The 21,973-nt window shown below is 36.5% G+C and overlaps 3 protein-coding genes across 6 annotated transcripts; all 3 read right to left on the bottom strand.

Annotated features, from left to right (window-relative positions):
* Window positions 1-1,559: 1,559 nt before the first annotated feature.
* LOC115996600 (serine/threonine-protein kinase ATM-like) lies at window positions 1,560-6,391 on the bottom strand. The gene is made up of 2 exons (XM_031235902.1): window positions 6,035-6,391; window positions 1,560-5,868 (listed from the first exon to the last, which is right to left on the bottom strand). The coding sequence occupies exon 2, from the start codon at window positions 5,801-5,803 to the stop codon at window positions 2,048-2,050; it is 3,756 nt and encodes a 1,251-aa protein (XP_031091762.1). The 5' UTR covers window positions 5,804-5,868; window positions 6,035-6,391; the 3' UTR covers window positions 1,560-2,047.
* A 3,751-nt stretch (window positions 6,392-10,142) lies between these two features.
* Window positions 10,143-14,250, bottom strand: LOC115997459 (putative late blight resistance protein homolog R1B-16). Of its 4 annotated transcripts, none has more exons than XM_031237016.1 (4): window positions 11,967-14,250; window positions 10,917-11,405; window positions 10,662-10,720; window positions 10,150-10,557 (listed from the first exon to the last, which is right to left on the bottom strand). In XM_031237016.1, exon 1 carries the CDS (start codon window positions 14,148-14,150, stop codon window positions 12,669-12,671), a length of 1,482 nt encoding a protein of 493 aa, XP_031092876.1. In that variant the 5' UTR covers window positions 14,151-14,250; the 3' UTR covers window positions 10,150-10,557; window positions 10,662-10,720; window positions 10,917-11,405; window positions 11,967-12,668. The 4 variants fall into 4 exon arrangements, with proteins under 4 accessions (XP_031092874.1, XP_031092876.1, XP_031092877.1 ...); XM_031237017.1 differs by having other exon boundaries at window positions 10,917-11,230; XM_031237014.1 differs by having other exon boundaries at window positions 10,143-10,553; window positions 10,917-12,650.
* Window positions 14,251-18,120: 3,870 nt separating this feature from the next.
* On the bottom strand, window positions 18,121-19,746 carry LOC115996145 (putative late blight resistance protein homolog R1B-17). Its single transcript, XM_031235286.1, has one exon. The coding sequence runs from the start codon at window positions 19,744-19,746 to the stop codon at window positions 18,121-18,123; it is 1,626 nt and encodes a 541-aa protein (XP_031091146.1).
* Window positions 19,747-21,973: the final 2,227 nt, after the last annotated feature.

The raw sequence follows: 21,973 nt of genomic DNA, 5'->3' as shown, positions 1-21,973 counted from the left end.
TTCTAATGTTATTTTTATTTATTTATTATAACCAAAAAAAAAAAAAAAAAAAGAATTTCTTCGTTCTACTAGTCTATAGGGTGCATTTGGTGCATGCGTATATAGGCTGACGTCTCAAGTGTTTGGTGGACTAATAATGTCCAATTTTATAAAATATAAACTAATATGGAGTAATTCCTATTATCCATAAAACTAATAAAATATTTTATACTTGGTTGTATTAGGCATAATTGGAACTAGTATGAATAGTAGGCAAATTATTGAGTTGTCGTAGTTTTATTATTGTTAATAAAAATCAAAATTCTTGCTCTGCGCAGAATAATAAACAATATTCTGAAATAAGATAATGTATTTAATGAGTTGGAATAATATACCTTTTATGTTAAAATAATGTATTAAATATATTTTAGAATAATGAAATTTCTGCGATAAGATAATGTATTTTATGAGATAAATAATATACTTTATGCGTTAAAATAATGTATTTTATGAGTTAGAATAATATATAATGTACTATATGTGTTAAAAATAATGAAATTTCTGGATAGAATAATACAGTATATTTTATGTGTTAAAATAATATATTTTATGAGTTAAAATAATGTACTTTGTGTTTTTTACCGTAATGATTGTCAATAGTGTCTTATACAAATAGATATATTATATTTCAGTATCATAGAAAAACCTTTTAACTTAATTATAAATTTTGGCTAAAATAATTAAAATGTACTCCAGTTTACATTGTAAATTTGTAATCCGTAATACTTGACAAACATGTAAACAAAATTAATTATTAAATGAATAACCTCAACAATCTAATCTAATCAGTTTTACCAAATGGGCACAACATAATGACTTTTTAATAGGCTAATATTGTTACTCAATTTAGGCAAATTGTATTCTCTAATTACACGCTGATATCATTAAATTATAATATCTTTATTTTCACGTGATTAATCAATATAAATAAATAAATTAACATATATTCATATATATAATTATACAAAATGATGAGTGTGTGTATATATATATACACACACACACTAATATTAATAATGTCTACATACTAAGCGAGCTTGGCGGCCCCCACCAGCCAGCCAAGCCCACCCGTCAAAGCTCGCCATTTTGACGGGATGAGCTATAATATTCAAAGCTCATGGCAAGGCAGGACGAACTAGTCCAGCAGGCTAAGTCCATTTTGACAGTTCTAAGCACTACATAGACCATGGTCCACATAAAAATACCAACCAAGTTTTAATATGATATTAATAACTTGCCCCACCGCAGGCTACAGGTCTTAGTAGGCCAGGCCCATTAGGGCCACTCTTTTAACGGGCCATCTTTTTTGTGGTCCTAACCTGCCCCACCGCAGCGCGAGTGCAAGCCAGCCCATGGGCTTCAGCCCAACTTGAAGCCCTAGATATTATAAATCACTGTAAAACTTGGGTAAGAAAATCTTGTAAAAACTAAACAGAAACATAGAAACATGGTGGTTTTTCTACCATTGCATATGACATTATTGCCATAATGTACAGTCCATGCAAAACATCATATGCACATCCATGCAAATCATTAAAATCCTATACCAATTATTGTTGTTGTTAACATTTTCTGAGAAGGGAAAGTCTGTAATTAAGACAGAAGTAAAAGAGGCACAAACTGTCCTTATTAACCACGAGAATCCAAAATAAAAGGAACTAAAAAAAACAAAAAAGGAAAGAAACCTTAACCAACTACCAAGTATTAACAATTTCAAATTTTCTTTTCTCTCCAGCAAGCTTCCATTGATGCCCAAGGTAAAGGAGAGACAATTCCAACAAATTACAACACAGCTCCCATGAAGCACACTTCATGAGCCCGCCCCGGCCAAACATTAAATTACACAAAGCACAAAATGTGCATTGACTATGCACAACCAAAGGCGGGAAATGCAAGGAAAATAGCTGGGAGCTGTGAACCGTTTTGATTTGCCCACTAAACGAGCTGGGCACATACAAAGAACCATTTTGCCCGCAAAACAAGCTGGGCAGAAATAAACAGAATTCTTCTATGAGGAAGAAGAGGAAGTACCCACCATGGCACTGACCTTCTTGAGGAAGCCTTTGACCTCGCCTTCGAGCTTGGCTTTCATGTCGGGAGAGATATTGTCACCCGCCTTCTCCAGCATGGCAGTCATCATCTCCAGATTCTGCTTGATGTACATGAGATCAGGCGCCTCGCCATTTGTGGGAGCTTTCCCAGAAGGCAGCATCGGGAACTTGAAAGCATCCATGGGCAGAAGAGTTGTTGGCATCTTGGAGTTATCAGCAGCTGGACCGGGACGACAATGCAAATGATAACTGGCGAGGGCGGGTCCAAACGGGCTGCTCTTTCCCAAACTCTGGCAAGCCATTTCTGCATCAGAACTCTTTGCAAAGACAACCTGGGCAATTGTATCACTCAAAAACTTCGTTTCTGCCTCCACAACTGGACCAAACTTGATAAATGTGTCGTTTAGAGATTCCGTTGAAGGCAAAGGGTGTCCAGGAGTGAAATTCAAGATGAGTGTGTTCCCAGTGGTTCTGACAACATTAGGTGTTGTTCTCCTCATCTTTCTGCGCCGGGGCTTTTCTTGGGATGTATTAGCAAGATGGTAACTGGCAAGGGCGGGTCCAAACGGGCTGCTCTTTCCCAAACTCTGGCAGGCCCCTTCTGCATCAGAACTCCGTGCAAAGACAATCTGAGCAGTTGTATCGCTCGAAAACTTTGTTTCTGCCTCCACAACTGGACCAAACTTGATAAATGTATCGTTTAGAGATTCCTTTGAAGGCAAAGGATGTCCAGGAGTGAAATTCAAGATGAGTATGTTCCCAGTGGTTATGCCAGCATTAGGTGTATTTCTCCTCCTCCTCCTGCGTCGGGGCTTTTCTTGAGATGTAATAGCACTTAAATCAGCCAAACCTTTTCCAGTAGAGTTAGTAGCAGCTGGACGACGGTTCAGATGGTAACTGGCAAGGGCTGGTCCAAACGGGCTGCTCGTTTCTAAACTCTTATATGCCACTTCTGCATCACAACTCTGTGCAAAGACAACCTGGGCACAAGAACCACTTACAAACTGTGTTCCTGGCTCCACTACTGGGCCAAACCTGATAAATGCTTCGTTCAGAGATTCTTTAGAAGGCAATGGATGCCCGGGAGTAAAATTTAAGAGCAGTGTGTTCCCCATGCTCCCAGTAGCACCACCAACATCAGATTCAGTCCTCTTTTGTTGGGGTTGACCTTGAGGTGTAACAGCACTTGGATCGGCCAAACCCTTTGCTGTTGAGCTGTGGTTAGTAGCATTCCCATTCAAATCTGGTATGGCTGATGGGCTATTCTGCACGTCTGAAGCTTTCTCCTTTCTCTTTCTTTTCTTGGGTTCGGGCTTCACAGCAACTGACAAGCCTGAGAGGTGCAAATTATTTTCCACACGGAATGTGCCCATCACATGCACATCTTTCAACACTGGAATGAATTTCGTACTTCTGTTTACATTCTGCACTTCAGAACTCTTTGTATCTGTGGCTGTGGATGCCTCAGAAACAAACACTTCCTTGTTTTTAGCCCTCTTCGGTTCAAGTTTCCCCTTAGAAGTATCTGGGCCTGTAACCTCCATGTTTTCAACTGACAGGCTCATACTATTGCCATTCAAATCTGGCAATCCACCAATCACTCTAATCTCAGGATGCCCCAGGCTTGCTGTTTCCATCTTCTTTCTCTTTCTGCGGACTTTTCCCTTTTCTGCATTATCTGGACAGGTTTGATTTAAAGCTTCCTTCTGCTTTCTGCGTCTCCGTTTTGGTTCAACACTAGATGGAGCCAACTGTAACTTATCTCCTTCTGAGCCCTTAGCAGCATCGATTTCCTGATGACCCAAAGTTTCTTTATTCATTATCCCCTCTTTATGATTGCAAATATCCTCACTAGTGAAATCATGATTTAAAAATGAGTGCTTTCTGAAACCATAGAAGAAATTCAAAACTGAACTAGAATCTTTACTCTCACTAGGATAAAAACATTCAAGAGCCGTCAACTGAAGTTCTTGGAGCATTTCAGTTGAAGATGTATCAATATTCTCCACTTTACCATATATGCTCTTGAAAGTTCTAGATTTCCTGGATTTTTTCCGAGGGTTTTTGCCACTACTGTTGCCTGACGGTCTGGACACCTCAGGCTGCTCGGAGGTGTTCTTTGTGTCCACCGCAGCATTAGAATCCCCTTTCGGATCTTCTGTTTCAGTCCCCCCACGAGCAGCTGAATCCTTCTTCTCCCAACTATTAACATAGGGGTAGGACAAGTACTTGCTCTTCTTCCGTTCTCTCAACTCAAAAGATTTTTCAAGTTTCCCCTTGGGGGTTTTGTTTACTTTTTCAGCAGAGATTTTGGTTTCCCGTTCATTCATGTTGCAACCAAGAGGCAAATTGCTATCACTAAAAAGTTTGTTCAATTCTTCACCCGTCCTTTCCAGTCCCAAACCGTGAAGAGCACCGTCCTTTGCATCATTACCACCATTGGCATCGTTTCTTGGCCTGAGCTTATACATGGGCAATTGCTTATGCCCGAGAGAACCATAAAAGGCTGATAAACAATTCTTCACAACTGCAAACTCAACACTACCTGGCATAGAAATATCCAGAGCTCTGTATCTTATGGACTCCATAAACTTTTCGGGCTCAAATACTGATGCCGAGAAAAAACCAAGGCCACCTCTCTTAATATCTTTGGAGATTGGATGCACCGGAGTAGCATTAGTTGTTTTGGTTTCTTTCAGAGAACAAGAACAGGACATCTCCTGTTTTATACGCTGACCGATCTCAAGCAACGCCTTATCTACTGCTCCAACAAAACTTCGGGATTTGTTTTGTTGTGACATTTGCTCAAAATACTCAATAAAGGGCTTTAACCGTGAAGCAGAGCACCGAACTGAAATAATGCTCCCAAAATATTTAACAAGAAAGCCGTCCCTTTCGTCAGACTTTGCAGCATCCTTTGATGCAGCAGTAGGATCGGATACCATTCCAGGCCACCACACCTCGGTCTTGGTTTTAGCCCACACTAAATCACCTACACAGAATTTGTGTTCTTGATTATCAGTGGTGTCTTCCTCTGCGGGATTTGCTACTCTCTCCTCATCTCTTGTTGAGGACGGTGTGCACTCAGAAGCACCCTCTTCCAACATATGCTCGGTTTCGCAAAATGTGTTATCTCGTTGGCAGGTTCCATTTAATGGGCCAAAAACTTCTACAATCAGCGAAATGCCTTCTTCTCCAATTTGGGAAATACCCCCATCCACTCGTGCAGCGGGATCATTCTCCCCCATCCTAATCGCCTCTACCCCAACCTGCTCATCAGATTTATTACCATCATGGCCCGTTTCGATAAGCGACACTCCACTGCCATCCATTCCATTACCATATAAACCAACTCCTACTTCTCGAGTACCCCATACCAATGAGGCTCCTCCTCCCGTCTCATTTTCCACCGCAACCGCTCCCCCCTCATGGGATTCCATATCAATCTCTGCTCCCATTGATTCCAAACCATCATTACAATATCCAAAGTCACTCTCCTTTCCCGGATTCGGAGCTTCTACACTTTGATCATTCACACCAAAATTACTCCTATTAGCCTTCTCTGGACCCAACTCTGAACCAGTACACTCCACACTCAAGGTAGTCAAAACAGAAACCTGCTCTAGGGTTTCATCATGACAGCTTTGACTTTCCCCCATCTTGAACTCCACAGAATCCCCCTCTAGGGTTTCTAGAACCTTCCCAGCATCCATTTCAGGAATTTAGATTAAAGTTCTCAACTTTTTCCCAAAATCAACACCAACCCATCAACATAAAACTGCCCAAAACATAAACAACAAAAAGAAATAATCAAGAAAACCATCAAAACATTTCCTTTAGAACCATTCCATTAAATGCAACAATCAATTAGGCAGAGATCATACAGCACTATATTAAAACAAAAAAAACACCCAAAAATTTAAGTAATTATTATTATTAATTACCTGATTAACAGCTCTGAGGGCTCTGCATTTCCAAGAAAAGGCAAAACGAGCACAGAAGAGGATCAACACAGAAGGATCTGCGAAAGGGAAAAGGGTTTGGGTTTTTTGTTCGGGCTTGGAGAGGCTACGAAAGTGGGTAATTTCTGGCGAAAGCGTACTGGGTCTAGGCTCTAGGAGAAACAGATGGCAAGGGAAAGAGTTATGGTAGCTTTGATCAGTGGTGGAGGATTGCTACTCGTACGAATCCAATGGGAGAACTTCACAAAATAATGGATTCTTTTTCAGGCGATAGTGGTTCATGTGAACAGTGCCGAGTAAGAGCTCACTGTAATCCCTGTTCGGTAGCCAACACTTAATTACTACGATCCCAGAGCGTTTAACATGTGTCATAGGATTGGTGTCTCTTAGGTTATCGAACTCAAATAGGTCACTCAATTGTTCACCAAAGCACAATTAGGTTATCAAACTCAAATAGGTTACTCAATTATACACCAAATTACAATTGGGTTATCGAACTCAAATAGATCACTCAATTATACACTAAATTACAATTAGGTTATCGAACTCAAATAGGTCACTCAATTGTACACCAAATTACAATTAGGTTATTAAACCCTAAAAAAATGTAATTGAGTCCGTGAACAACACAAACTCATACAATTCAACTCAAAATGACATGTTTATCTGAACATAACAACAATGTTAATATGTTTACATTTGTCATGCCCAAAAATAACATTTGCAAATAATAATAATAATAATTTTTTCTATTAACATTATTTTTAAAAATATTTTTCTAATAAATAAAGTGAGGCATCTAATCATATAATCATATAACATTATAAATGTATAATATCTTTTAAAAATTTTAATGATATTCTAGATATTCGCTTCAAAAAATACAACAAATTGTATTGATTTGTTTACGCATTTAATATGCAAAAGATTATTAGGATTGAATTTATCAAGTTGTCTAGTCAGATACACTTATTCACGAAGACATATGACTTTACAATTAAAATGTTCGTATTCAATGTTAAAATAATGATGCCTATATTAGAATTATTTTTTAAAAAAAATTATTAATCTCAAATAGTAACATGTGTCATAGGATTGGTGTCTCTTGAAAAAAAAAGTATAGCGGCAAAAGATAATTTTTTTTTGGTAAATGTACATGGTCTTTCTCTCCGTCCATGTAACGGACCCGGGTTCTCTCGAAATTCCCCCTCACAAAGAGAGCTCACTTGCCACTTGAGCTACCTCATTGGGTTGATAGCGGCAAAGATAATAATATAACATTTATCATGCCCAAAAATAAAATTTGGAGTTAATTGCCATTTTGGTCCAATGACTATTGTATTAGTGTTAATTGCTATCCGCGACTTTAAAAAATGTTAATTACGTACCATGACTTCCAATTCACTCATCCTCTCCACGATCCCCAAGCCGAACTGTGCTTCTCTCTCGAAAGCTACTTCGATCATGATCAGGATAGTTTCTTCTACGCTAATTGTCCCGGTGTTGTGAGCTTCCCTGGCAAGGATCCGTCCCCAAAATTGAGAAAAAATGCATAGTCATGGTACGTAATTAACATTTTTGAAAGTCGCGGATAGCAATTTACACTACTACAATAGTCATTGGACTAAAATGGCAATTTTCTCTAAAATTTGAAAAAAAAAATATTTGAAAATTTTTCCAATAATAAAAATATTTTTGTAATAAATTTGAGGCATCTAATCATGTAACATCATATATGATATATCTACAATATCCTTTAATATCTTAATGATATTTTAGATTTAAAAAAAAAAAAGGAATAAAACAAATTGTATGATTTTTTGATACATTTATGCAAGAGATTATTAAAATTGAACTTATCAAGTTGTCTAGTCAAATACAACTATATACAAAGACATATGACCTATATATACAATTAAAAGGTTCATATTCAATATTAAAATAATAACTACATTAAAATTATTTTTTTTAAAAGTATTAATCCAAATTGTTTAACACGCATCATAGGATTGGTGTATCTTGAAAAATGAGTGTAATAGCAAGGATAATATGCCAAAGACCTTGTGGTCTAGTGGCATCCGGTGTCCTGAATGATGGGAGTGGGTTCGAGCCTCAGTGGAGCCAACTGTTGACTCTTTGTGCTTGTAACAGATACTACATTGTAACATAGTACTCAAAAAAAAAAGAAGCAAGGATAATATTTTAAAATTTGTCATGTACAACAATAATATTTGTAAAAAAAAAAAATTAAATTTTGAACATTTTTATTTTATAAATGAAAAATGTAATTATGTAAATTTTTTCTAAAATTTTTCTAGTAAAGTGAGAGATCTAATTTTGTAGGTGACAACGTTAATGGTAGTAAAGTGAGATATCTAATTTTGTAGCTGACAACTTTAATGAAAAAAAAATTTTGAACAAAACTTTAATGGAATTAAACCGTAAAAAATTAACGCAGAAAAAAATGTTTAAAATATGTACTTCAACAAACAAAGTTGGATTTAAGTAAAAAAGAAGACAATATATTCTTAGAAAGACTATTTAAAATTCTTAATTTTCAAATAATATTATTTTTTTCAAAATATTTTTCTAATAAAGTGATGCAATTAATCATGTAACATCATAAATGTATATATAATATCCTTTAACATCTTAATATATTCTAGATTGAGAGAGAGAGAGAACTGTAACTACAAATCATATGATTTTTTGACACATTTATTATGCAAGAAATTATTAAAATTGAACTTATTATGTTGTCTGTCAAATACACGAGATAGATTGTCTATACAATTAAAATGTTCGTATTTAATATTAAAGTAATGACTACAATAACATTACTACAAACTCTTTATTTTTTTTTTTGAAGACTTTCTCCTTTGACTTGATATCTTCATTCATTATGAAATAAACATTAGTAGCTTCTATAACATCTTGCAATACATTTTATGTCTAAAACAATATAATAAATATATTCCATGCAGATTTGTTTCATCAGCAAGATAATATTCACTTGTAGCATTGTAGGCACAAAAATGTACACTTGTATGTACAAAAATGTGCACCCAATGACACAAAAATGTGCACTAGAGAAGGCGAATAAATGTACGTTCACTCGAAGATAAATTGATGTGCATTATGCGACCCCGTTACGTTCTTTAAAACACGGGGCGACGATCGTTCTGGGTGGCTGTCTCAGCGAGAAATAAAACGGAGCGAACAAGAACTGAATCAAACGATGAAGAAAGAGGATTCCGATCAACGGCCTAAGTCAAGAAGCGGTGAAGGAAGCAAATAATTAGTCACAAAGTGACTTAGTTTGTTATTCAAAAATATATTATGAACCAAAATTACAATTTTCACAAGTAATTTAGTGATAAGTGTCGTAAACTCTTACTTTTCCCTTACAATTTTTTGTACTTTTTCTTATTACTCATTGTCCTATTGAGCAAATGTTATCACTTATTGAATTATTTGAAAGATCAAGAGGGAAGTCACCCTAGACAAAATAGTTATTTAGTTTCACCTCGCAGAAATCAGTTTCGCTGAGCTGACTCCAATAAAATCCACATGAGCCAACTGCTCCAATCCATTTCTTCTGTTGGTTCACGAATTCTCTCAAAGGTGTCACTCAAGCTACTAACGCTTCTTGCAATGAGGTCAGCTAATTGGTTATGCTCGCGATAAACATGCTCCCTATAACCTTTGTCCCACATCCACCTTAGTCATTTTAAGAGAGCCCAGGCTTGTGTCTCGATCGGGGAGCACGCTTGAATCGTTCCCATGAAACCCCCAATCCATTCTCCATTCGAGTCCCGGACCACACCACCGCAGCTTGCTTCCCTTGGTCCAAGGTCGACAATCCGAATCTCATTTTAAACCAGAATTCACAATGCAAGGGAGACCCAGTCCAAGATATTATTTGCCGAACTTAAGCGCATTTCATCTACAATATACTAATATTAATATAAAAATCAAAACTCAGTAATTTTTAATCTAACCATGGATTTTCATCCAACCTGTTGCTACATAAATTTGACTTCAATTCTTTTTTTCACCTTCCACACCACATCCCTAATTATATTATGAATTGATGATAAAACTACAATTTTATTCATATTGTATAACATGTATGAGAACGAACATTATATGTGTTTATGCGTATAACAATGAATTCAAAAAAAAAAAAAAAAACTTGAGTGAGGCTGGGTGCCTTTAAAAACTCCAAAAAAAAAAAAAAAAAAATTGAGTTGAGATGGAGAAGGTCAGCTCTACTCCTGCAAACTTCTTCTGAGAATTGAAGCAGAGACCATTTCAGCCCACCAAAATAGATAATACTCCATGTGGGTGCAACACAATATTCAGCCAACTTCAATTCAATTCTTGGCTAAATTATGGCACCATCCACCATATCAGATTTCTGAGAAGCACAAACCATTTCAGCTCACCACTATATATGCACATTCAAAATTTGTCATTTCTTCCAACAATTTCTCCAGGCCTTCCTACATATATTTCCAAAAAGGGAAAGCAATAAGCTTAATTCATCCATTTTTCTTTAATTTCAGACAAAAAATAAACACTAGTTATATGTGTTCACACAACATACCTACATACTGCTATTCATTCATCACTGATCTCTTCCTCCTCAAACCACTTACCATAAGTCTGGAAAAATTAAATTCAGTAAAAAGATAAGATGAATACAGTTAGATAGATAAGGAAATTAAATATAAGATAGAAGTGAGATAAAATAGATCAGATAGATGATTATCCATTCCAACCATCAGCCATCAAAAATTCAAGCGGCATGAAGTAGTGCATGTTAAATGGTGGGAGATATATCAGAGGGATAGAAAAAGACCTTAATATTTTCGAAACGAACAAGGAGGGCATCATTTCCATAGTTGTTGTTTTGCTCTTCTTGAATCCACTTTGCAGAAGCCACAAGGGAATCACTACATTTGCTTAACTGAATCAATGCTAGTGTGGTGATATCGGCAAAACCACTTGGGATTTCTTTCAACCAATAGCACTCACTTATCTCTAAACATTCAAGCATAGGGAAATCCTCACCCACAGCATTCCAACATCGCAAATTTGTTTCTTCAATTACCAACCTCTTCAATCGATAGAACCCTCCTTCAGATGTCTCCCACTTTGGGCCTCTACAAGCATCTATCAATTTTAGAACCTCCAGATTAGGCAACATACTAATAGCGCTCAACTCATGCCATTGCAGATTAGACTCCAAGAAGCTGAGCTTCTTAAGATTTGGTAAACTAGTTGCCAATGGGATGCTACACATAACAAGTTTGACACCCGCCCACCTTTTGATGCTTAGTTTCTCAAGCTGCTCCAAGTGCACAAAGTTATAAAAACAATCTAGACTATTATTATTGTATCCACCATCAACTCCCAATGTTTTTAAATTCGGAATCATTGTAAACAGATCCTTTGTACATAACATAATATCCAACCAAGATATATTCTCTAAGTTTCTATAAACAACCGATGGAGTTTCTAATAAACAAATTCTTCCAATACAAATATTCCTTAATAATGGCATTTTCCAAATTCCAGATGGCTCAAAGGAATACAATATAACATCACTCCCACTAACAATAAAAGTTTGCATATTATTCCAATGCTCTAAGAACTTTATATCAGAAGGCCGATATATGGACAAAGCTAAGAATCTCAAATGAATAAAATTTGCAAAAACATGTAGGTCTATAACTCCATCCCAGATACCGTTTCTCACGTCTAGCACTCCATTTCTCATGTCTAGCACTCTTAGTAGTTTCATGTGTGAAAATAGATGTTCCACATAGTAAAGATGAAATAAGTGAAAGGAATGAGGTTTGTGAAAGCACTCATCTTTATTATGTAAAGATCTTGGTGTATGACTTACCCAACGACAATGTTTTTTAACTCCATCGACATTCAAGAATTTTTCAAGTCTAGCTTCTCTCAAGCACAAATCTCGCAACAGATCATGGATCTTTATTCTCTTCATTTCCCCATTGTAGCTATGTTTGCTAACTATAACAAGACTTCTATCAACAAGATCTTGCAAGCAATCCATAGCCACTTTCTCCAAATCCACATGCTTCACCGTGCTCAAAAATCCCTCTGCCGCCCACAACCTAACCAACTCCTTCACAGAGATCTCATAGTCTTCTTTAAAAATTCCAAAATATAGAAAACATGCTTTTAAGTGGTGTGGTAATTGATTGTAACTCAAATATAGTATTCTGGAACATGCATCACTAGAATCACCCATTATACTTTTTGCAACATTCTTCCACTTTTCCTCATCCTCTTTTGTCTTGGAGAGAAGACTAGCTACTATAGTAATAGCTAGAGGCAATCCTTTACATTTCTTCACTATGTCTCTACCAATTTGCTCAAACAATAGAAGGAATTCAGTTTTACCAAAGACTTTGCAGTAGAGATTCCAACTTTCATCGGCATCTAAGAAAGGCATGTTAAGAGGAGAGTTACCTGAGCTAGCATATTCTGCCACCTCTTTGAGTCGAGAAGTCAATAGTATACGACTTCCGTTATTATCATCTGGAAAGCATCTTTGCACGCTATCCCAAGCAGTAGTGCTCTATATATCATCCATGACTATCAAATATCTCTTTTCCTTCAAGTGTTTACGCAGGCATTCAGCTAATTGGTCTTGGTCATCATCTCTTGATGCTGCAGTAACACAACCAAGAAGACATCGGAGCATTTGTTCTATGTTATACTCTTGGGATACAGTAACCCATGCCCGCATGTCAAAATAAGAAGTATTTGACAGATGTTCATAAACTTTGTGTGCTAAAGTTGTCTTGCCTATTCCTCCCATGCCAACAACTGAAACAACTTGTCTCCCCTTAGTTTTTTGTTGCGTGAGCAACTGATCCAATATCTTCTCGAACACCTTGTCGCATCCGACCATTTTATTGTTGTCAAACTTTGAAGCGTTTTTGGAAAAGTTACTCACAATAATTTTCTTGTGTACTAGATCATGCAATGATGATCCTTTGACAAGCTGGTATTCATGAGTTTGAATCCTAATCAACTCATTCCTGTGGTAATCAGTCTGTTTTTCTGCTTCTATCAAGATTTCATGAAGCCTGAGCAAGGAAGCTGTTATATGAAGACGATTATCCTTTGCTACATCTCTGATCTCTGCCTCTAAATCTTTCATCGCCCCTGCATCATCATTGCCAATCTCAGATTTCTGAAGAATGTCCTTCTGCAGCAAGCCAAGATTTTGATGGAGAGAGAGCATCTTTTGTTTGACTTCACCCACCTCTCTGAGCCGAGCAAGCTGCTGCTGATACGCCTTTCCATAAAGCCTGGGGAGACAAGCCTTTGTATGAAGACGCTTCGATGATGACGCTTCTTCATCCAGCTCCATCTCTCTAATCTTTGCCTCAATAATTTGTTGTAGTAAGCCAAGATTTTCATTACCATCTCTGATCTGGTAATCAGTCTGTTTTTGTGCTTCATAGAAGATTTGATGAAGCCAGAGCAGACTATCCTTTGCTAGATAAATGGCACTCAACTCCATCTCAATCCTTTGTTCCAATTTGAAGGATGCATCTCTGATCTGCGCCTCTAAATCTTTCATCACCCTCGCATCGTCATAGGGGATCTCCGATTTCTCAAGACTTTGTTGCAGCAAGCCCAAATTTTGATGGAGAGAAACTATCTTTTGTTTGACTTCACCCACCTCCCTGAGCCGATTAATGATTCTTTCATTTTGTGATGAACACTCTGCAAGCAGCTGCTGCTGCTGCTGCTTTTCACTTTTAATTAACTTCTTCTTCTTCTTCTTGGGGTAATCACTCTGTTTTACTGCTCCATTATTGAAGATTCCATGAAGCCTGGGGATACACTTTGAAGACGCTGCTTCGTCCAACTCCACCTCTACATCTTTTGTCGCCATATCTTCAAAAATTTGTTGCAGCAAGTCAAGATTTCTATTGGCATCGTCTCTGATCTGTGCCGCTAAATGCTCAAGAGGAAAGGGGGGTTGTGATTGCAAGAAATTTAGAGAAAGTGTTTCCATAAGCGAAGTTACAGCAGCATAAGCCATTTAATTTGCGTCTGTCTGTCAATCAGAGTAGATCGAACTAGGAAGAATTTCAAAGAAATCAAAGATTTTTTTTTTTGGGGGGTGAATCAGCCTGGGCAAATCTGAGAAAACTAGTTACCACTTACCACACGCTACAAGAAATGGCTCCAAACTGATTTCCAAGCTGGCGGGCGTCCAAATTGGCTGGCGGCGACTCCAATGTAAACAGGAATTCGTTGGTCGACGCTACAGTCCAAACTCCAAACAAACAAACATGATTCACAGATTTAAGTTGACAATTTTATATCAAACATTTGTATCTTATGACAATTATATTAATTGACACTAAAAATAGTATAACTCTTTTGATTTAGATAATAGCTTGGTTGTTATAATTCTGTTTATATATAATGTAGAGTCGTTGCATGTCATCTGCTTAGTTGAGCTTGTAAGTTTAAATAGTGTAGGCTTTTGGCGATGGTAAAAGAAGATGCACTTCCTTCTTACCACTCTCAAAGAAGTTAGCCAATGGAGGAGAAGAATGAATTACTTGAGAGGACACGCCAAAGGTTGAAGTGGGAGAATGACGACTATGTTTGTTGTGGACACATTCTCAATGATATGTCTGACAATCTTTTTTATGTTTATCAATATGTTAAATCATCCCAGGACCTGTGGGACTCATTTGAGTCAACTTAGTTTTTATACAATAATTTTTACATATGGAAGTCTAAACATTGATTAAAAAAAAAATTTAGAATTTAATTAAGGACATAGTCAACATATAGTACATTATTTTGTGTTCTAAGCAAAGACCTATCTCACAAAATATTGTCCAAGACACCTATAATACTATCAGTTGCCACCAGCATTTTCAACAGCATTCATCACAACTCCTTTTGATCTTCCAGCACCATAGCTCCGATCCTCAGCATCTAACCAGCATTATCTTTGACAGTGCACACCAAAATTTATATCTTTTAATTTAAATCATCTTTTTGACATAGTATGTGGTGTCAAGTGTGATATCACAGGATATGTCTATCAAACAATTAAGCAACGTAACATTATCACACACTGATACAACCATGGGAGCTGCAGTTGTTGTTGTTGTTATTATTATTATTGTTGTTGTTGTTGTTAATTTTTATTTTTTTTTTGAAAGGAAGTTGTTGTTGTTATTATTGTTAGGGAAAATTGTAATTTTTATCCCTCCATAATATGTCAATTATCAATGTCACCCCTGAATTATTAGTGGTGTAAATGTTGCCCCTCAATTTTCAAAAACGGTACATATATTGCCCCTTCCGTAACGAAGGAGGGGCAATATTTACACCATGGGAGAGCCAATATATGTACCGTTTTTGAAAATTGAGGGGCAATATTTACACCACTAATAATTCATGGGTGACATTGATAATTGACATATTATGTAAGGGCATAAATTACAATTTTCTCTTATTGTTATGCTATATATATTACTCCGTATTATTATTATTGTTATTATTGTTATTGCTATTGTTATTATTATTATTATTATTATTATTGTAGTGGGATGGCCACTTTCTTAAGTAGTTATACAAGTAGTGTGTACAGAGGTAGTGGATAGTTTCTATGATCCTATATATATATATATATATATATATATATATATATATATATACATATAGCTACCTATGTAAATGTATAAGGCAGTGAAGAATATAATTAATAGATTATGCGTTGAGATATTCTCTCTTTTTGGAGTTAGACTATCACTCAAAGCATAGTCATTTGAAGTTGGGCTGCCACTCGAAACACAATCATGTCTCTTTGTCCTCTTTTTTTGAGTTTAGCTCTTGACTTGAAGAAGAGCAACCCATACAACCTAAGGGTTGTATCACACACTGCATAACCAAACCAGGTAGTTGGATGCCTGGCTCTTGATTTGGAGAATAAAAGGAAAATAAATACAGAGATGTGTTCAAATATTGATAGGTATTTTTTAGCATCTCCATCGCTTCTCCCCTTACCTCCCCATTTTGTGGGCCCATATAATCCCCTCCATTATATTAGAGCATCCTAATTAGCAAATCTCTTACACAGTTATTTAGGAAGAAGAAGAATGCATATATTCCAATGGTCAGCAGCATTTGAGGATGATAAAACTACAATTTTATTCATATGGTAAAACATTATGTATGAGAACATTATATGTGTTTAACTGTGTATAATTTATAACAATGAATTCAAACAAGAATGAGGGTTCCTTTGAAAACTCAAAAAAATGATGGAGTTGAGATGGAGAAGTTCAGTGCAGCTTTGATATGATCCTTCCTGCAAACTGCAATGCTATGGCAGCATCCATCAGCTCACCAGGCCACTATGCACATTCAAAACTTGTCATGTCTTCATTCCAACAATTTCTCCAGGCCTTCCTATATATACTTTCAAAAAGTGAAAACAATAAGCTTAATTGATTCTTCTTTGACACAAAAAAAACACCAACATAAACAGTAGTAAGATGTGCTCATACAACATACCTACATACTGCTATTCATTCATCACTCTCTTCCTCCTCAAGCCAAATCACTTTCACCATGAAGTCTGGAAACAATAAATTCAGTAAAAAGAAAAGGTGAACACACAACAGTTAGATGGGTAAGGAAATATGAGATAGAGAAAAATGAGATGAAGTGAGAGAAAACAGATTAGATAGATAATTATCCATTGCAACCCTCAGCCATAAAAAATTCAAGTAGTATGAAGTGCATGTTAAATGGTGGGATATATATTAGAGGGATAGAAAGAGACCTTAATATAACGAACAACGAGGGCATCATTTCCATAGTTGTCTTTTTGCTCTAATTGAATCCACTTTGCAGAAGCCACAACGGAATCCCTACATTCGCTTAACTGAATCAATGCTAGTGTAGTGATGTCGGCAAAACCACGAGGAATTCTTTTCAACCAACGACAGAAACTTAACTCCAAACATTTGAGCATAGGGAAATGTTCATCCACAGAATTCCAATGACATAGATTTGTGCCTGCAATTACCAACCTCTTCAATCGGCGGAACCCTCCATCATTTGTCTCCCACTTTTCGTCTATGCAAGCACTTATCAATTTTAGAACCTCCAAATTAGGCAACATACTAATAAGGCTCACGTCACTCCACCACAGAATAGAATTCAAGAATTTGAGCTTCTTAAGATTTGATAGAAAACTAGTTGACCATTGGATCCTACCCGAAACAAGCTTTAGATTCGAGAGACTTCTAATGCTTAGTTTCTCTAGCTGCTTCAAGTACACAAAATTATAAAAACAATCTGGATTATTGTCATAGTGTTGACCATCAACTCCCAATTTTTTTAAATTTGGAATCATTATAAACAGATCCTTTGTACATAACTTAAAATCCAACCAAGATATATTCTCTAAGTTTTTATGAACAACTGACCGACGAGTTTCTAATGAAAAAGGTCCTCCAATGCACAAATTCCTTAATAGTGGCATTTTCCAAATTCTAAATGCCTTAGAGGAATCCAATGTAACAAGAGACCCACTAACAATAAAACTTTCCATATTCCAATGTTCAAATTGCTTTACCTCAAAATACTTACGTGTGCACATAGCTAAATATCTCAAATGAACAAGATTTCCAAGCACATTTAGTACCACATTCTCATTGAAAAATCCTATGTCTACTACTCTTAGTAGTTTTAAGTGGGGAAGTAGGCATTCCCTATATTCATTACTACGATAGTAACCAAGAGTAGAATGTAAGGAATGTGATTTGTGAGAGCACTCATCACCAAACCAGAATATTTCATTATAGAAAGATCCCGATCTATGACTTATCCAACGACAAGGTTTTTTAACTCCAATAACATTCAAGAAATTTTCACGTTCGGCTTCTTTCAAGCACAAGTCTAACAAAAGATCATGTATCCTTATTCTCTTCATTTCCCCATTGTAGCTTTGTTTGCTAACCATAACAAGACTTCTATCAACAAGATCTTGCAAGCATTTCAAGGCCACTTTCTCCATATTCACATGCTTCACAGTGCTCAAAAATCCCTCTTGCCACCCACAACCTAACCAACTTCTTCACAGGGATCTCATAGTCTTCCTCAAAAATTCCAAAATATAAAAAACAGGCTTTTAAGTGATGGGGTAATTGGTTGTAACTCAAATATAGTATTTTGGAATCACCCATTACACTTTTTGCAACATTCTTCCACTTTTTCTCCTTCTCCTCTGTCTTAGAGAGAAGACTAGCTACTACAGTAATAGCTAGAGGTAATCCTTTACATTTCTTCACTATGTCTCTACCAATTTGCTCAAACTCCCAAGGAAATTCTATTTTGCCAAACACTTTGCAATAGAGACTCCAACTTTCATCGGCATCTAAGAAAGGCATGTTAATGATAGAGTTACCTGAGCTAGTATATTTAGCCACCTCTTTGAGTCGAGAAGTCAATAATACACAACTTCCATTATTATCATCTGGAAAACATCTTTGAACATTATCCCAAGCAGTAGTGTTCCATATATCATCAATCACTATCAAATATCGCTGACCTTTCAAACATTTATACAACCTTTCTTGGTATTGGTCAGTGCCCTGTTCTTGGAGTTCATCTCTTGATGCTGTAGTAACACAACCAAGAAGGCATCGGAGCATTTGTTCCTTGTTAAACTCTTGGGATACAGTAACCCATGCTCGCTTGTCAAAATGAGAAGTAACTGATGGATCTTGATAAACTTTGTGTGCTAAAATTGTCTTGCCTATTCCTCCCATGCCAACAATGGAAACAACTTGTCTCCCCTTAGTTGTTTGTTGCGTGAGCAGCTGATCCAATATCTTCTCAAACAGCTTCTCGCATCCGACCATTCCACCGTCAAACTTTGAAGCTTTTTTGGAAAAGTTACTCATAATCATTTTCTTGTGTACTAGATCATGCAGTGATGATCCTTTAACAAGCTGTAGTAGTCCTCTTCGTCGGATCCGACCAAGGAGTGAAACCTTTGCAAGCTGCTGGCATTCAATTTGAATCCTAATCAATTCATTCCTTTGGTAATCAGTCTGTTTTTCTGCTTCTTTGAAGATCTCATGAAGCCTGAGGAGGCAAGCTGCTATATGAAGACTATCCCCCTTGCCCTTTGCTAGATAAATGGCACTCAACTCCATCTCAATCCTTTCTTCCGCTTTGAAGGATGCATCTCTGATCTGCGCCTCTAAATCTTTCATCACCCTCGCATCACGACAAGCGATCTCAGATTTCTCAAGACTTTGTTGCAGCAAGCCCAGATTTTGATGGAGAGAAACTATCTTTTGTTTCACTTCAACCACCTCACTGAGCCAAGAAGTCAAAAGTATACTATCCCAAGTAAGCTGCTGCTTTCCATGAAACCTGGGGAGGCAAGCCTTTATACGAAGACGCTTTGATGACGATTCGTCCACATCCATCTCTCTCATCTGAGCCTCAAGAATTTGTTGCAGCAAGCCAAGATTTTGATTGGCATCGTCTCTGATCTGTGCCTCTAAATCTTCAAGAGGAAAGGGTGGTTCTGATTGCAAGAAATTTAGAGAAAGTGTTTCCATAAGCGAAGTTACAGCAGCGTAAGCCATTTAATTTGCGTCTGTCTGTCGATCAGAGTAGAACTTGGAATGAAGAATTACAAAGAAATCAAAGATTTTTTTTTTTTTTTTTTTGGTGAATCAGCCTGGGTAAATCCGAGAAAACTAGTTACTATACTGTACAACAAATGGCTCCAAACGCATCTGATTTCAAACTAGCTGGCGGGCGGCTACTCCAATGTAAACAGGAATTCGTTGGTCGACGCTACACTCCAAACAAACAAACATCATTCTAAAATTAGCGGTAACTGCCATGCCTAGCTTCTTTCTTTCTTGTCATAATTGCAGTTTTAGTCCTTATATTATAGGACAAACGTACGTGAGTCCACTTCTTAATTATCATAAGAGTTTTTTGTACTTTTGATCCCACGATTATAGTGGTACTATCAAGTTTTCACTATGATTTTTTAAATCTTGTAATTTAGGTCCACAACTATTATTTTTTAAGCAAAAATGCTCCTTCCGGCGTATTTTCCGTCAATTTCTCACCGAAAAAAAAAAAATCTCTCTTTCAAGTAAGGTTAAATTGACCATTTTATTTGTTCATTCCTGCGAAATAAAAATAGAAAAACGAAGCTTAGCCTAAATCAATTTTCAAATCGTGAACCCTAAAGTTGTGAAGTTTAATCTCTTGATTTTGGGTTGGAGTTGCTATCTAGGAAATTGAGATGATAAAGTGATAAGTGATGATGTTGAAATATTAATCTGATGATGACCAAAAATTTTTGGTCTTTAAGTTATTGAAAATAAAGTTTCTGGCTCCCCAAGTTCTTGAAAGTTTGGTGGATTTGGGGATAAGTAAGTGCTTCTCTGAAGGGTTTGGATTTATAGGAGGTGTGAGAGAGAGAGATAGTTTATGAGGTTGAATAATGGGAAAACAGGCTAGTTTTCGTGGGGAGATGGAGAAACAGCAAAGTTTTCGAAATATGGAAAAGCAAAAAAGTTTCAAAGAACTGATGGAAAAGCAGAAAAGCTTTAGGATAGCAATGGAGAAGCAGCCCCTTTATTTTATTTCAGGATTGGCATTTAAAACTGGTGATTCACTTACTGTTAAATTCAGTTTGTTTTGTGTTAAGGATTTGGGAATACTCAACTTGGCTTATACTAGTTGGGTAATCCAGGATTAGATCACGATGCTAAATAAAGAAAAACTTCCTGTAAATCTACAGTTTGTGTCAGATGCATTTTGTATATATGATAAGATATTGTTCTTTTGCCCTGAAATTGCAGAAGTTTTGAAGGAACTCTTGAATGTTTTCCCTAAATCCAGTATTCTATTTTTATTCGCAGGGGATGAACAAATAAAATGTCTATTTTAACCCTGCTTGAAAGGGAAAATTTATCTCCGGTGAGAAATTGACGAAAAATGTGCTGGAATGATCATTTTTGCTACAGAAACAATAGTGGTAGACCTAGATTGCAAGGTTTAAAAGTCGTGTTGAAAATCTGATAGTGCCATTTATCAAAAGTGCAAAAAACTCTTATCATAATTTATAAACTTAATTAGCTCTTCCTGAATTATTTCTCCTCTTATATTTTTTTTCCTGATGTGACTTTATTTTTTTTCCTTGATACAAAGAGACCTAATATTTTCCCAAAGAACAAGGATGGAATTTCCATAGTTGTTGAGTTTCCCATCTTAAATCCCCTTTGCGGGAGTCAAAATAAATCCAGATAGTACTTTAACTAAATCAATGATAGTGTGGTGATATTCACAAAACCTCTAAGATCTCTTGCAAAGACATACATTTACATAACTCTAAACATTGGAGTACAGGGAAATGGTCACCCATAACATTCCAATATTTGAGGCCACTGCCTTTAATCATTAACCTCTTCAATTTATGGAATCTTCTCTCATATGGCTTCCAATATTTGAGGCCACTGCCTTTAATCATTAACCTCTTCAATTTATGGAATCTTCTCTCATATGGCTACACTCTGGGCCAAGCATATATCAATTTTAGAACCTCTAAAGTCAGCAACATACCAATAAGCCTCATATCACTTCATGGGAGATGAGGAGTCCTAAGGATTTTGAGTTTCTTAAGATTTGGTAGAAAACTAGCTAGTTGCCCATGAGATGTCGCTACATGAAATATGTTTGAGATAATCCCACCTTCTGATGCTTAATTTAGTGTCTCAACCTTCGATCCCCAATTTTATTTTATTTTTAAATTCGAAGTCCCGGTAAACAAATCCTTTGCATAGAGCTTAG

Source organism: Ipomoea triloba, chromosome 11 (genome assembly GCF_003576645.1).
Source record: "Ipomoea triloba cultivar NCNSP0323 chromosome 11, ASM357664v1".
NCBI lineage: Eukaryota > Viridiplantae > Streptophyta > Magnoliopsida > Solanales > Convolvulaceae > Ipomoea > Ipomoea triloba.
The sequence above is the reverse complement of the archived record's forward strand: the minus strand, read 5'-3'. Positions and strand labels throughout refer to the sequence as shown.

What these genes read in the sequence shown, in the direction of transcription:
- LOC115996600 (XM_031235902.1), bottom strand. Translation starts at nt 5,803, where the DNA reads ATGGATGCTGGGAAGGTTCTAGAAACCCTAGAGGGGGATTCTGTGGAG.
- LOC115997459 (XM_031237014.1), bottom strand. Translation starts at nt 12,542, where the DNA reads ATGCCTTTCTTAGATGCCGATGAAAGTTGGAATCTCTACTGCAAAGTC. An exon ending in TTCGTTTCGAAAATATTAAG is followed by an intron (nt 10,721 to 10,916) that starts GTCTTTTTCTAT and finishes TAATTTTTCCAG; the next exon opens with ACTTATGGTAAGTGGTTTGA.
- LOC115996145 (XM_031235286.1), bottom strand. Translation starts at nt 19,746, where the DNA reads ATGGCTTACGCTGCTGTAACTTCGCTTATGGAAACACTTTCTCTAAAT.